General features: G+C 41.8%; 1 protein-coding gene across 1 annotated transcript; it reads right to left on the reverse strand.

The window, feature by feature from the left end:
- Positions 1-124: 124 nt before the first annotated feature.
- LOC138945522 (dynein regulatory complex protein 9-like) lies at positions 125-12,815 on the reverse strand. Its single transcript, XM_070316957.1, has 10 exons — positions 12,712-12,815; positions 9,843-9,974; positions 8,125-8,369; positions 7,495-7,623; positions 6,847-7,090; positions 6,407-6,481; positions 3,480-3,611; positions 3,071-3,172; positions 1,928-2,025; positions 125-1,703 (listed from the first exon to the last, which is right to left on the reverse strand). Exons 1-10 carry the CDS (start codon positions 12,718-12,720, stop codon positions 1,688-1,690), a joined length of 1,182 nt encoding a protein of 393 aa, XP_070173058.1. The 5' UTR covers positions 12,721-12,815; the 3' UTR covers positions 125-1,687.
- Between the last annotated feature and the right edge of the window lie 102 nt (positions 12,816-12,917).

Raw genomic sequence — 12,917 nt, forward strand, 5'->3', positions numbered from 1 at the left:
GTCACAGTGTGTGTGTGAATTAAGACCTCCAAGCATAAATGATACATCCATGCCAGATTCTTTTCTTTTTCACGCAATCAGTCTCATTTCTATCATGAAAAAAAAAGGAAATATGATACTGGAATGACATCACAATAATTTATTCAGCATATTTTTGTACAAGTTATGACATTTTCAGACGCACGAGTTTCCCTCGACCTATTGTTTCTTTATTTATAGTAGAAAGTGTACTTCTCGTTCAAAACGGTTGTCTTCACCAAGCAATACACGAATTCCGGAACAAACTCTGTCAGGTTGGTATGGGTTATGAAAGAGTGAGTACCCTTGCTTTAATCACACAAACGTCACTTGAATCCTGTACACATGTTTGAGACACACACCCACCCCCCGCGGGTTAGGGGGAAGAATTTACCCAATTCCTCCAGCATGTCGTAAGAGGCGACTAACGGATTCTGTTTCTCCTTTTACCCTTGTTAAGTGTTTCTTGTATAGAATATAGTCAATTTTTGTAAAGATTTTAGTCAAGCAGTATGTAAGAAATGTTAAGTCCTTTGTACTGGAAACTTGCATTCTCCCAGTAAGGTAATATATTGTACTACGTTGCAAGCCCCTGGAGCAAATTTTTGATTAGTGCTTTTGTGAACAAGAAACAATTGACAAGTGGCTCTATCCCATCTCCCCCCTTTCCCCGTCGCGATATAACCTTCGTGGTTGGAAACGACGTTAAACACCAAATAAAGAAAGAAAAAAGACACACACCCCTGCTATTGACTGCAGGCGTGTTATGTCGCGTTTCACAAATGGGAAGAAACTCGTGCGTTACGTACGTACCCGCGCAGGGTATTGACTATCAGAATAGCACTTTCCCTTTCCCTAAGAGCAACGCATAATGTTTGTAATGATTTCTTTCCTCTCTCCTTGCTTGTTTACTTCGACCACCTGTTGGCTGGAAATGGCAGTCAAAATATTTGTCCGAGCATCAAGTGGCATAACTCTGCCGAATGGTCATGTAGAAGTGACAGAGCTATTTCCAAAAATCGTCTATTGTAAGCTTAAAGCCATATGTACTCGATGACTATACACGCTAATTGCTTTACCAACAGCTGGAGACAGACTAAATTAAGTTCCCTGCAAAATATTGTGGTCTAGGACCCCTTAAATGTTGAGATATTTGAATTTTCATTTTGATCTGGATCGTCCTATTTATAGATTTGGCAACACATGTAACGTTGATGCAAGGGAGAGAACACCGCGGCTTTGTTGACATCCTCACTTTTTCAGAGGCTAGAACAAGCTGTAATGCATATATTATGGTCCGCGCATGGTGACGTATCGTCATTATATGGTCTTATGGTGCGTTTGACATCGATTGTGGGCAAACTACACTTTGTAAACACGGGAGTGCGTTAGTATGCCTTTAAGCTCATGTTTATTATAGATCTGCATAATGTAAGGGACCAACTGCTTGAAGGAAAATATGCAGTGAAAATGCAATAAACAAAATGTTGAAACACACTCAAAATCGTCAGACTGAATCATTTTAGAGCAGACAGTAGGTTTATTATCAAAACAAATTGCTGAACCATGCATAAACATTCTCTCTGCTAATGCTACGTCAAGACAGTACAGAGGTATCTCCAGACAGCCGTTGTAGAATACCATACTCCGGTCACCGATTTTTTCGCTTTCACTTCTTTTTCTTCCCTGAAAAATAGAAAGTGCAAGGTAACGAACAATGTGCACACAAATATCACAGACAATTTGATTGCTAGCAAACACTACATTGCACCAGCACAGAAACAAATTCAACAGACACTGATGACAGAGGAAGAGGGACTAGTAACTCTACTGACTACTCTAACAGCAAGAGTGACTATACTCTAGAGAGGAAGCAGAGTTAGTACTACTCTAGCATCTTCGTTACTTTCCTTTCCCCTTCTTTCCTTTTCCCTTCTTCCCCTTCTTCTTCTTGGCGAATGCACCGAAGCCTTTGCGCACCATAACACCTCGCCACCAGGCTTGAAGCTGTTGAAAAGAGAAACAGACACAACATTAATTATGTACGGTAACGATACACGCACAGTCTGGTGGTGACCGCACGAGTAATGTCCTGTTGCTGATATGACAAATTAAATAACCTAGACAAATTTCATTCTCGAATTTCTTTATCACTTCTTCTGAGACATACAGAAGTGACAGAATTTTAACGTGACGCAAATTATTTGCGTAATGACGTCTTCTCGAACTTTGTTTCGCATGTGACATCAAGGACTGGGTGGCCGAGTGGTAACGCACTTGCGCTCGGAAGCGAGAGGTTGCGAGAGGTTGCGAGTTCGACCCTGGGTCAGGGCGTTAGCAATTTTCTCCCCCCATTCCTAACCTAGGTGGTGGGTTCAAGTGCTAGTCTTTCGGATGAGACGAAAAACCGAGGTCCCTTCGTGTACACTACATTGGGGTGTGCACGTTAAAGATCCCACGATTGACAAAAGGGTCTTTCCTGGCAAAATTGTACATGTACAGGCATAGATAAAAATTTCCATCAAATACCCGTGTGACTTGGAATAAAGGCCGTGAAAGGTGAATGCTCGCCCTAATAGGCTTGAGGTTTGCTGGTCGATGTGAATGCGTGATATATTGTGTAAAAAATTCCATCTCACACGGCATTAATAGGTAACATGCGCCTTGAGTCGCCTTGTGTGGTGAGATATGTGCGCGATATAAATTCTTGTAAATAAAATAAATTTAAAACAAATTTCACTTTGGAAGAGAAGGTCAAGAAGACGTCTTAGTTTGTTTAGTCAATGTTGTTTGACATTAATTTAACAGGTCAAAAAATCTAAATAATCACCAGCGAAAAGACTATATAATATATGTACACTCAGATCACGGACTTTGTTTTAGACCCATCTGAAAACCCCACGGTTTAAAATGTCTTGCAACAACAATTTGTTTCTGTATTTGCTATTGGGAAAACAATCCTAAACATGATATTTTGAATGTTTATGTTTCCATGAACATGATTTGCTTACTGAGGCCCCTCATGAAGCAAGGATAAAATGCAGGAACTTACCTTGATACAAGCACGCAGTTCAATGCCTTCCTGTTCCTCCTTGCGTCGCACCTTCTCTTTCTCGATACGGTCTTCAACCACCACTTGTTCATATTCTTTGTACTAAAAACGAAAAGGATATTAATAAAACCACACACACAGTCTCAATCTCTCGGTGGCCTTTACTCCCCATTTCCCTAAAACAAACACACACACGCACACACACACACACACACACACACACACACACACACACACACACACACACACACTCTCTCTCTCTCTCTCGCACACACACACACACACACACACACACGCACACACAAACACACACGCACGCACACACACACACAAAACCCACTGACCAGTTTGGTGAGCTCCTGCAGCCTCTCCACACACACACACACACACACACACACAACCCACTGACCAGTTTGGTGAGCTCCTGCAGCCTCGCCAGGTCATTGGCTTTGGAGGCCTTGAGAACGTCCAGCTCGTGTTGCTTGGCGTCCTTGTCCTTCTCAAACTTCTCCATCCAGTACTCCTGCTTCTTGGTCAGGTCCTAAAACAAATACATTTCGGCTTTAGCCATAAATGATTTTATGACAAGCAAGACAACCACTGCAAATGGTCCGTTTGAGGAAAGCTTAAGCAAGCGCTTAATTCTCAAACGGTTTGCTTGACCCTATTCAGTTTGTTTCATACCTGTGTCCTACTTTTGGAAGGGACGCACATACAGAAGCTGAAAGGAAAAAGACCAAACAACTTCAGGCTATAAGTTGACGGGTCAAGTTTTTATACCTTTTCTCTTTGAGGAGATTGTGTGTTTATCATGTGAAAAAATGGTGAATTGATGTACGTGCATGATCGACTTTGGTAGCTTGGGTTGAACGAGAGAGAGTTTCTTTGTTCTTGGTGGTGCTGACTCAGTGGCTGGCACTATATTTCCTACCGCAAGAGAAGACGAAATCTTTAAACTCTTAAAGTTCTATAAATTATACAGGACGATCGGAGTGGGGCCAGTGGCCGAAGTGCAACCTCATTCCTCCGTGTTAATCGCATTGTGGAAATTAGGGCTACGGCTCAAAGCCAAAGGCAGTAAATTGTTATGCTTGTATTGGGGCTAACCCGCGTGAGTCACGAGTCGTAGTTACGTAAGCGGTGGAGGGGTAACTGCCTTGAAACGGTAGTGCACTGGTCTAAGGGAAGCAACTGCAGTCAGTAAAGTACGAAGCAATGATGACTGACCTCTCTTGGAAACACTTCCTGTTTATCTTATCGGGCGACAAGGATTTTATTTATTTGATAAACTGAATGCATTGGAGTAAACAATTCCATAGAATTTCGGAATGGGATAATTCCTCCGTGGTGTTAAGCAGCATCGTCGAAATTAGTGCATGGCCCAAGGCAATAAATTTATACACGGGTAAGTTAGTATGCTGGGGTCCGAGTCACGCGACCTACTTAGCGGTAGTGGCTAAGGGAAGCAACTGCAGCAGCATAGTATGTATAGTAGGGATTAGGTTTTCTTCCTAAACTGGAATAGTTAGAAACTGCGCAGGGCGTCGACTGGGGGCAGTACAACCGTATCTGCACATGGTTGCCTTTGGAAATGGAATTCATTGGGGTAAACAATTTTAGGAATTAGTAGAATACAATAAATGAAGCAATACATTGGCTGTCAGTGCCTAAGTACAATATTAAACACCATCATAGCGGTAAGTGAGGAATTAGGCCTCGCTTATTGAGAGGGGGAATCTGGAAAAAACATGTCAGGCCAGATGTTATAAAGTAAGTCAGTAATTGTGCTACTGATAGTTTGTACAGTGCAAGGACGTCCGGGCGTGGAGAAACTAAGGAAAGTGCCCAGTAAGGCTGGGAGCAAAGGTCGGTGCCAGACAACGACGGCAGCCTGTCAGCTCCCGTTCCCAGCAGCGACAGCCAAGGAGCCTGGTTGAAGGGCCACCGGACACCACCGGGCAGGAACCCTAGCAGGGGCACGGTATTAATGGTTTGTTTAGCAGGTAAGGGTCTCTAGAAGAGGTGGCTGATCGGGCTAGGCAGGAATCAGAAGTAAGGGTTCTAAGAGCCAGATGGGTCTTGCTTTAGATATTAAAACCCCTCGCGGGACACCTATTGTATAGCTGCTAGTGGCGGGGGATAAACATGGTAAACAAGCAAGACACAGGGTGTTGTCGATCCCGGGTTCGCGTGGATCCTACCCCCCCCCCCCCCCCCAGAATTAGCTGCAGCCTGGGGCTGGTAGCAAAACAAACCAGCAGCATGGGTGCCAAAGCAAAGGCATGGGAATGTATTCTCACCCCTACCAAGCTGACTGAGGAGAAATATGGTTCCCAGTTAAGCTAGGACTGGATGTTGCCAGCTAACCTGGGGCAGGCTTTTTTTTTTTGGGGGGGGGGGGGGGGGGGTCAATTTTCATGTAAAGTAGTACCCCTAAGAATAGAAAGATGCTTGTCTCCCGCCAATCTATATATGACCTTACAAGGCAGAAGTCACTGAGAGGCGGTTGACACCCCTCCAAGCCAGGCATTGCTGGCTTAGCCAACCGGCCCATCTGCCAAGTAAATTTAGTTCAAAATTGGCATTACCCCAAACAAGTAAATGCAAACCATCTTAGGTACGGTTTAGCCGCAGAATTTTTGGGTACAGTATCGGGAGAAGTGAAAACAGGTTAGCAAAATGTATTGTTCTGCACGTAGGCAGCCCTTATTAGTATAGCAAAAATCGGTCGAGGAGATCAGGCCCAGACATCCAAATGCAGTGCTAACACAAATTTGTAGAGTAAGTACCAGACAATTACAATTAAATTGAACCCGGTCGGGTGCTTACGCCACCGGTTGTTATTGGGTTTGTTAAGTTAAGTTATGCCGATTAGTTTCACCTCCGTAGTTAATGTATATCGTGTGAATACTGTTGCGGATTGGTTTACACCTCTGCAAATAGGGGCATGATTCTGTATTATATTTTAGATCGATTGCTGCATTTTGTTTGCCAAAGGCAGGATATTCTGTTCAGAGCAAAGCGTTTATTTATGTCGTGTAAATAGTGTTTCGGATTGGTTTACACCTCCGTAGATTATTTATGTCGTGAAAATAGTGTTGCGGATTGGTTTACACCTCTGCAAATAGGGGTATGTTTCTGTAACCGGTGGTTATTGCAGTTATTAAATTTAGTTACGCGGATTGGTATACACCTCAAGTCGTGTAAATAGTGTTGCGGATTGGCTTACACCTCTGCAAAAGGGGTATGATTCTGTAACCGGTGGTAACATGTACTTTTTGTCCCGTTCCCTTGTGGTCATGCACTTGCCTAACATTACTGTGATCTTTCACTTACTGATACGTGTGCTCGAAGATAGGACTCAATTTCTGCGTTAGCTCTGTTCTCCTCATCAATTTTGTTTGTGAGTTTCTGGAACAAAGAACATTACTGGCACTCAAATAACATGAAGCATTAATTAAGCCTAATTTTTTACAGATCATAGAACAAAAAACATTTGAACTATATACCAGAACCCATGATGCAAGAAACAGCACAACTCAACACTCCTTTGAACCTACATCCCCTATTAACTACACAAAAATAAAAACAGTTATTTTCCAAAAATAACGTCTTTTCAAAATTACCAAATTTTGTTTTTTCAAACTTTACAACGTTCCAATAAATAACCTTTCTTGTATTTTTTTTAAAATTCTGGATTGTGGAACTTTAGCAGTCCATCTATTTTTTTTATTATTTTATCAACCACACGAACCAAACAAACGCAGGGGTCTCACCTCAGCCTCGTCTTTCAGCTCCTTCTCGGACAGCATGCAGCGTTTCTGCGTCTGTGCGACGGCGACCTCGGCGCACTTCTTGATGTACTTGCCCTCCATGTTGCTCTTGGCCTTCATCTCCTGCAGCTGGTCCTTGAGATGCGAGATCATCTCGTTACGCTGCTGCAGCTCCGACTCCTTCTCCACCTTTACGTCCTGGATCTGCTTCTGCAGCTGTTTGACACGCTTCCTGCCGTCCTCCTCTCTGTCGAAGGAAAAGGGACGTCGTTATGACAGCCCTTTTGTTTAAATGGCGTGGAAAAACGGCCATACAAGTAAAAGCTTACTCGCTCTTGCAAAACATGAGTGTAAATGGGAGTTGCAGCCCTCAAACGCAGAAGAAGAAGATATGAAGAAGAAGAAGAAGAAGAAGAAGACGAAGCTTCATTTTCTGCTATCCTCTTCTCTCTTGACTTGAACGTTTTGTAAAATAATAGTCACACAAATATGGCACAAACTTATGAGAAAATAATTAAAATGATACTAATTTTCATATCTGTTCAACAGGAAGAGTTAAGACTGAGAACAGGCCATAACAGAATAATGATTGAAGACATGCATGCAAGCAAAACATGATCATCTCCAAATTATATAGCTGATCCAACTCACTTCTGGATTGTCATTTGGAGAGAAGCTTTACGCTGCTTGGCTGCCCTGACAGCCTTCACGAGAGTCTCAAAACTTCTGTTTTGTGCCAACTCTGCCATTGTTGACGTCATTACTACCTCCACAAACCCTCTGCAAAATCAATCAAAATTAATTCATTACAAAGAAAATTAACCTGATCAGCCACTCATTCAGGTATTAGTTGTACCACGAGTCAGTCATTCCACCTCTTCCCTCCCCTCTCTCCCTCGCTTTCTTTTTTTCCTTCCTTCCTGCCTATATCTCTCATTCTGTCCATCGGTCAATGAATTCATGATCCTGCTACCAGAAATACTTTTATTCTTTTCAGAGGTGACCAGTAAGACGTTCTGTCAAACAGAAAATCGTAACTGAAACAATGAATAAACAGCCATATAAAACAGAAAAATATCAAAGAGAGTAAGTGAAATATCAACCTTGATTTGCAATGTGAATAGATGGTTACAGCTTTGCTCATTATGCTCAAAAGACAGAAGTGAAAACTCTACAACAGTCCTGTACTCATTATAACAGTTAGTCATGTGCAATTCCTGCACTACAAGCTTAAATTCACACACTCCATAAATAAACACACTTTTCATTCTCAACACTCACCTGTCATCTTGAATTTTCTGAATGTTGTCTGTGGTCAAGGGGTTCTGTCTCAGCGATCGTCCGAAAACATGAGTGGAGTTTTTCAGGTCGCCTCCAATTGTGTTGACACCTTCCGAGGCTGCACGCAGCTTTGCAGAATTCTTGGTCTTAGAGTTGAGGGCAGCCTTGGTCTCCAGGGCCGACTGGAACTTGTTCTCCAGCTGCTGCTGGCCGTCCACAAGCTGATCGATCTCACTGCGTACAATCTGATGGCAAAAAGCAGTTACGTGTACGTTTCTTTCTTCTTCTTCTTCTTCTTGTCGATCACACCTCTATACTGTTAGACCAGACAGCGAGACAAATGATGCTAACCTGTACGTATCAAAAAGACTGTCAGAGAAGTAGAGAATGCAATGAAAAGTTTGACATGTTTGTTTGTGTGTCTGTGTGTCTGTGTGGGTGTAACAGAGTGTGTGTGTGTGTGTGTGTGTGTGCGTGTGTGTGTGTGTTAGTGTGTGTGTCTGTTGGTGTGTGTGTGTGTCTGTCCATAATCATCTGTCTGTGAGTCTATCAATTTGTTGTCCAGCTGCTTTTAATGTGGTGACATAAGGCGGTCTTATAACTGAAAGATGGTCAGAGGGTAACAATTAATGACCAGTTCAATTAAAAACAAAAAAGTGTGTTAATGTGGGTGTATCTGTTTGTCAGCCTGTTTGCCTCTGTGTATTTGGTTGTGTTTATTTTTACTGCAATTTAAGCACATCTTCTAGGCCTGTATGTAGCGTGGGTATAAAACTTAAATGGGGAAGAACAAATACAAATCCTTCAGGCTAGTCCTTAAGAGGCTTAACGTTGTGCCTGTATAGAACATTAATTAATATTCTATCTCCACAAATACAAAAATTTAAAACAATGCAGTGATGTACATTTTAGTCGGTCTCCGGTCTCTGACCGATCCAATTTCCCCAGGACCTATAGCTTTAACCCCAGCAGGACACAGGTCCGATTAACCTACAGAAGAAGTGGTCAAGGGTAGGATCGTTTTTGACAATGAAGCGGACATGCGGACTGTTCAATTTTCAAGACTGAGGAAAGCTTGTTTCGGTTTTGCCAAGCGAAAGTAAACACTGCGTGAGGAAAGCTGGTTTCGGTTTTGCCAAGCGAAAGTATGCACTGCGTGTGACCAGTTTGTTGAGTGAACGAGGCACCATATGGGATCTGATTCTTTGAATTAATTTATCCTCAAGTTGGATCAAGAAGAAAAAAAGAAAACCGAACCCATATGGTGCCTCGAGTGCATTCATTGGCTCAGCAATAAATCGTTGAGAGAGGATTCAGTGCACAGAACTTGGTGTGTACGGCTCGAAGAAACCGATTGTGTGTCAAAACCCAGGACATGATCCTGAAAGCAAAACTTGAGGGACCCGCAGAACGGTCAGATGCCTACCTGAAAAACATTGTCGACAGATGGGCAGTGAAAAAAAACCGACAACTGTTCAAGTAACTTTGAAATGTGATTCAATCCTTTGAGTATCTAGTCATGACAGTCGCCGAGGGTGAAAGAATTTAAACTGAAAAATCTTTTTAAATGCGGTTTTACGAGTCGTGTTTTTGTCCTATTGAAATTGCAATCTCAGGACACTGTGTCCTATTGATTTTCAGTCTTCAGGACAATTGTCCTAAAGGCTGCTAGAAAAATGTACATCACTGCAATGTTTTCTTTTTTTAAACATACGCACTTCTTGAGCATCTGGGCGGAACTCAAAAGATGCTGGCATGATGCGCCCCAGAATGGCCAGCTGATCCACACAGTCTTCAAAGACCGTGGCACAGTGGATGGCATCCACTGCCCTCAGCAGTCGCTCTTCCATCTAAACAGAAATAAAAAATGTTCAAACATCAATTTAAAAAATCAAAATGAATTTAAAGGATGAGAGTACAGTGTAAAACATTCAAAATTTAGAACACATGAGACTCCATGTACATTTATCACTGCCCATGTGTCTGTACATATAAAATATACACAATCTCAACAGTAGCAGGCATGTAATTGCAATGAATTGCAGTCACAAAACTTTGATGATACATGTACATGTACCATTTTTGGAGTTGCGAACAGGTTGTGATCTTATCACAGAAATCCAAAACAAATAACATTCCATAATCAAGAATCAACAAATTGAGTTGATTTAATTCAGGACATTAAACGTTCCAATTCCTTAGCTTTCTTTTTTTCTTCAGAATATAATGTATGTAAGGTTGGGTTTTTACTTGCATACAGAGAGAGAGAGAGAGAGAGAGAGAGAGAGAGAGAGAGAGAGAGAGAGAGAGAGAGAGAGAGAGAGAGAGAGAGAGAGAGAGAGAGAGAGAGAGAGACTCAGACTCAGAACTTTATTTCAAAAGGATAAGAGAGAGAGAGAGAGAGAGAGAGAGAGAGAGAGAGAGAGAGAGAGAGAGAGAGAGAGAGAGAGAGAGAGAGACTCAGACTCAGAACTTTATTTCAAAAGGATAAGAGAGAGAGAGAGAGAGAGAGAGAGAGAGAGAGAGAGAGAGAGAGAGAGAGACTCAGACTCAGAACTTTATTTCAAAAGGATAAGAGAGAGAGAGAGAGAGAGAGAGAGAGAGAGAGAGAGAGAGAGAGAGAGAGAGAGAGACTCAGACTCAGAACTTTATTTCAAAAGGATAAGAGAGAGAGAGAGAGAGAGAGAGAGAGAGAGAGAGAGAGAGAGAGAGAGAGAGAGAGACTCAGACTCAGAACTTTATTTCAAAAGGATAAGAGAGAGAGAGAGAGAGAGAGAGAGAGAGAGAGAGAGAGAGAGAGACTCAGACTCAGAACTTTATTTCAAAAGGATAAGAGAGAGAGAGAGAGAGAGAGAGAGAGAGAGAGAGAGAGAGAGAGAGAGAGAGACTCAGACTCAGAACTTTATTTCAAAAGGATAAGAGAGAGAGAGAGAGAGAGAGAGAGAGAGAGAGAGAGAGAGAGAGAGAGAGAGAGAGAGAGAGAGAGACTCAGACTCAGAACTTTATTTCAAAAGGATAAGAGAGAGAGAGAGAGAGAGAGAGAGAGAGAGAGAGAGAGAGAGAGAGAGGGGGGGTGGAGGGGGTCCTTTAAACATTAAATTATTTCCAAACCGCTACATATCAACAAACTAACAATGACCGTTTGCTACCTTCCCACAGTAAACGAAACGGAAACAGGAAATGAGTAGAGAAAACATAGGAAACTTGGCCTCTTTAGCGAATGGTGAGAGAACATTGTGTGCAAACTACATCATGTGGTACACGTTCTGTGGGTAATCTTGAACTTTAGCGTGTTAAATTCATAGCTCAGAATCCAGTGACATTCTTGACTTATTTTTGATACAAGTCCATGTAAGCAAGCCAAAGAACATTTGTTGTGAAATTAATTGACAGATTGAGCTCCAAACTTAAGCATAATTAATTAATTTGGTTGTTCAATCGACGAAGATGCACCTAAAATGGCGTACGTACGTAGTCAACCATGGGACATCATTTACACGAAAGAGTTGTCTCCCTTGTTCGCTCATACGGATAATTCCTTCTTTGACCCATGTAAACGAAATTCATTCGCATACCTGTCAAGTCCTACGCATTCTGCGTAATTCTTACGGATTGTCGGTGTTTTTTGGGTCCTACGTCGTATACCTCAAACCATACGCATTTTCATTTTGTTTTTATTTATTTATTTATTTATTTTTTTTTTTTTTGCTGGCATGGACTGCCGTTCATTCATTTCTGAGGAGGAGCTTGCACCAGCCACACAACAGAAGTTCTGGCATGATGTGCGCCAGTTCTACTTGGCCTGTGTGAGGAAAATGTTGAATAAATTTCCATTTGGCAGTGAAACCCTGCAACACCTTTAAGTGCTGGATCACAGTCTGGGAGCTGACACACTGACTGCCTTCTTGCAGGTCAAAATTAACTCTGATGCATGCTGCCATGATTTTAAGGTGACTGGCAGCATGATTGACAAAGCAAAGATTTGCACAGATGAATACAACAAAGAACACAAGTGACAAGTGAGAAAAAAAATGAACGAACAAGAGTGCAGTGTAAATGTATTACATGTAGTGGTAAATAAAGAGCAGTTTGTGTAGAAAGGAATTTATGTGTTTTACTTTTAGTTTGCGAAAAACAATCTGATTGGTTTAGTGTGTATGCGTGAGAAGTTGAATTTGTGCGTTTAACCACATCCACGCATTAACTATGGTTTTTGATCCCCAACTATGGTTTCTTATGCCATTTACTATGGTCAGAGACCAAAAGTACTTGACAGGTATGCATTCGTACAGTTCATCGGAGTTCATTCCGTAACTTCAAAGGGATCTAAAATGACTTGTTATGATTACAAGTGCAGGTTCTGCAAATTTGGAGACTTAAATGCCTCTGAATTATGAGCTATGAATTTAACACGCTAAAGTTCAAGATTACCCGTTCTGTGTTCCACCTCCTCTTTTATTACACTAACATTTAAAAGGTCTACACGGAAACAGTGACACACAATTCCTGCTCAGTTTGGTCAAGATTGCATTGAGTGCATTCAAGAAACATCACGTATACCAAACCTAACGTCTAGCGTAAACTTACGGTGCTCATGTTCTGTACTTTTATCGATTCTTTACGAATTCTTCCCAGTGGTGTCCTTGTTTACATGGTAACTATCCCTCTGTGCGCATGCGGCACGAATAAACTTCCGGTTTGCATTAAACACCGAAACGAAGGTAAATGTTTTAAGAAAGTGATATTTTTAAAATAATTAGCTATTATAGACAATAAAAATGTATCAAAACCGA

The sequence above is a fragment of the Littorina saxatilis genome, linkage group LG13 (assembly GCF_037325665.1).
Source record: "Littorina saxatilis isolate snail1 linkage group LG13, US_GU_Lsax_2.0, whole genome shotgun sequence".
Classification (NCBI taxonomy): domain Eukaryota; kingdom Metazoa; phylum Mollusca; class Gastropoda; order Littorinimorpha; family Littorinidae; genus Littorina; species Littorina saxatilis.

Excerpts from the sequence above, each read along its gene's own strand:
- LOC138945522 (XM_070316957.1), bottom strand. Across the intron at positions 8,370-9,842 it reads TCCGCCCAGATGCTCAAGAA|ATTGTACGCAGTGAGATCGA; the intron begins GTGCGTATGTTT and ends TTTTGCCATCAG. Across the intron at positions 3,612-6,406 it reads ATCTTCGAGCACACGTATCA|GACCTGACCAAGAAGCAGGA; the intron begins GTAAGTGAAAGA and ends TATTTGTTTTAG.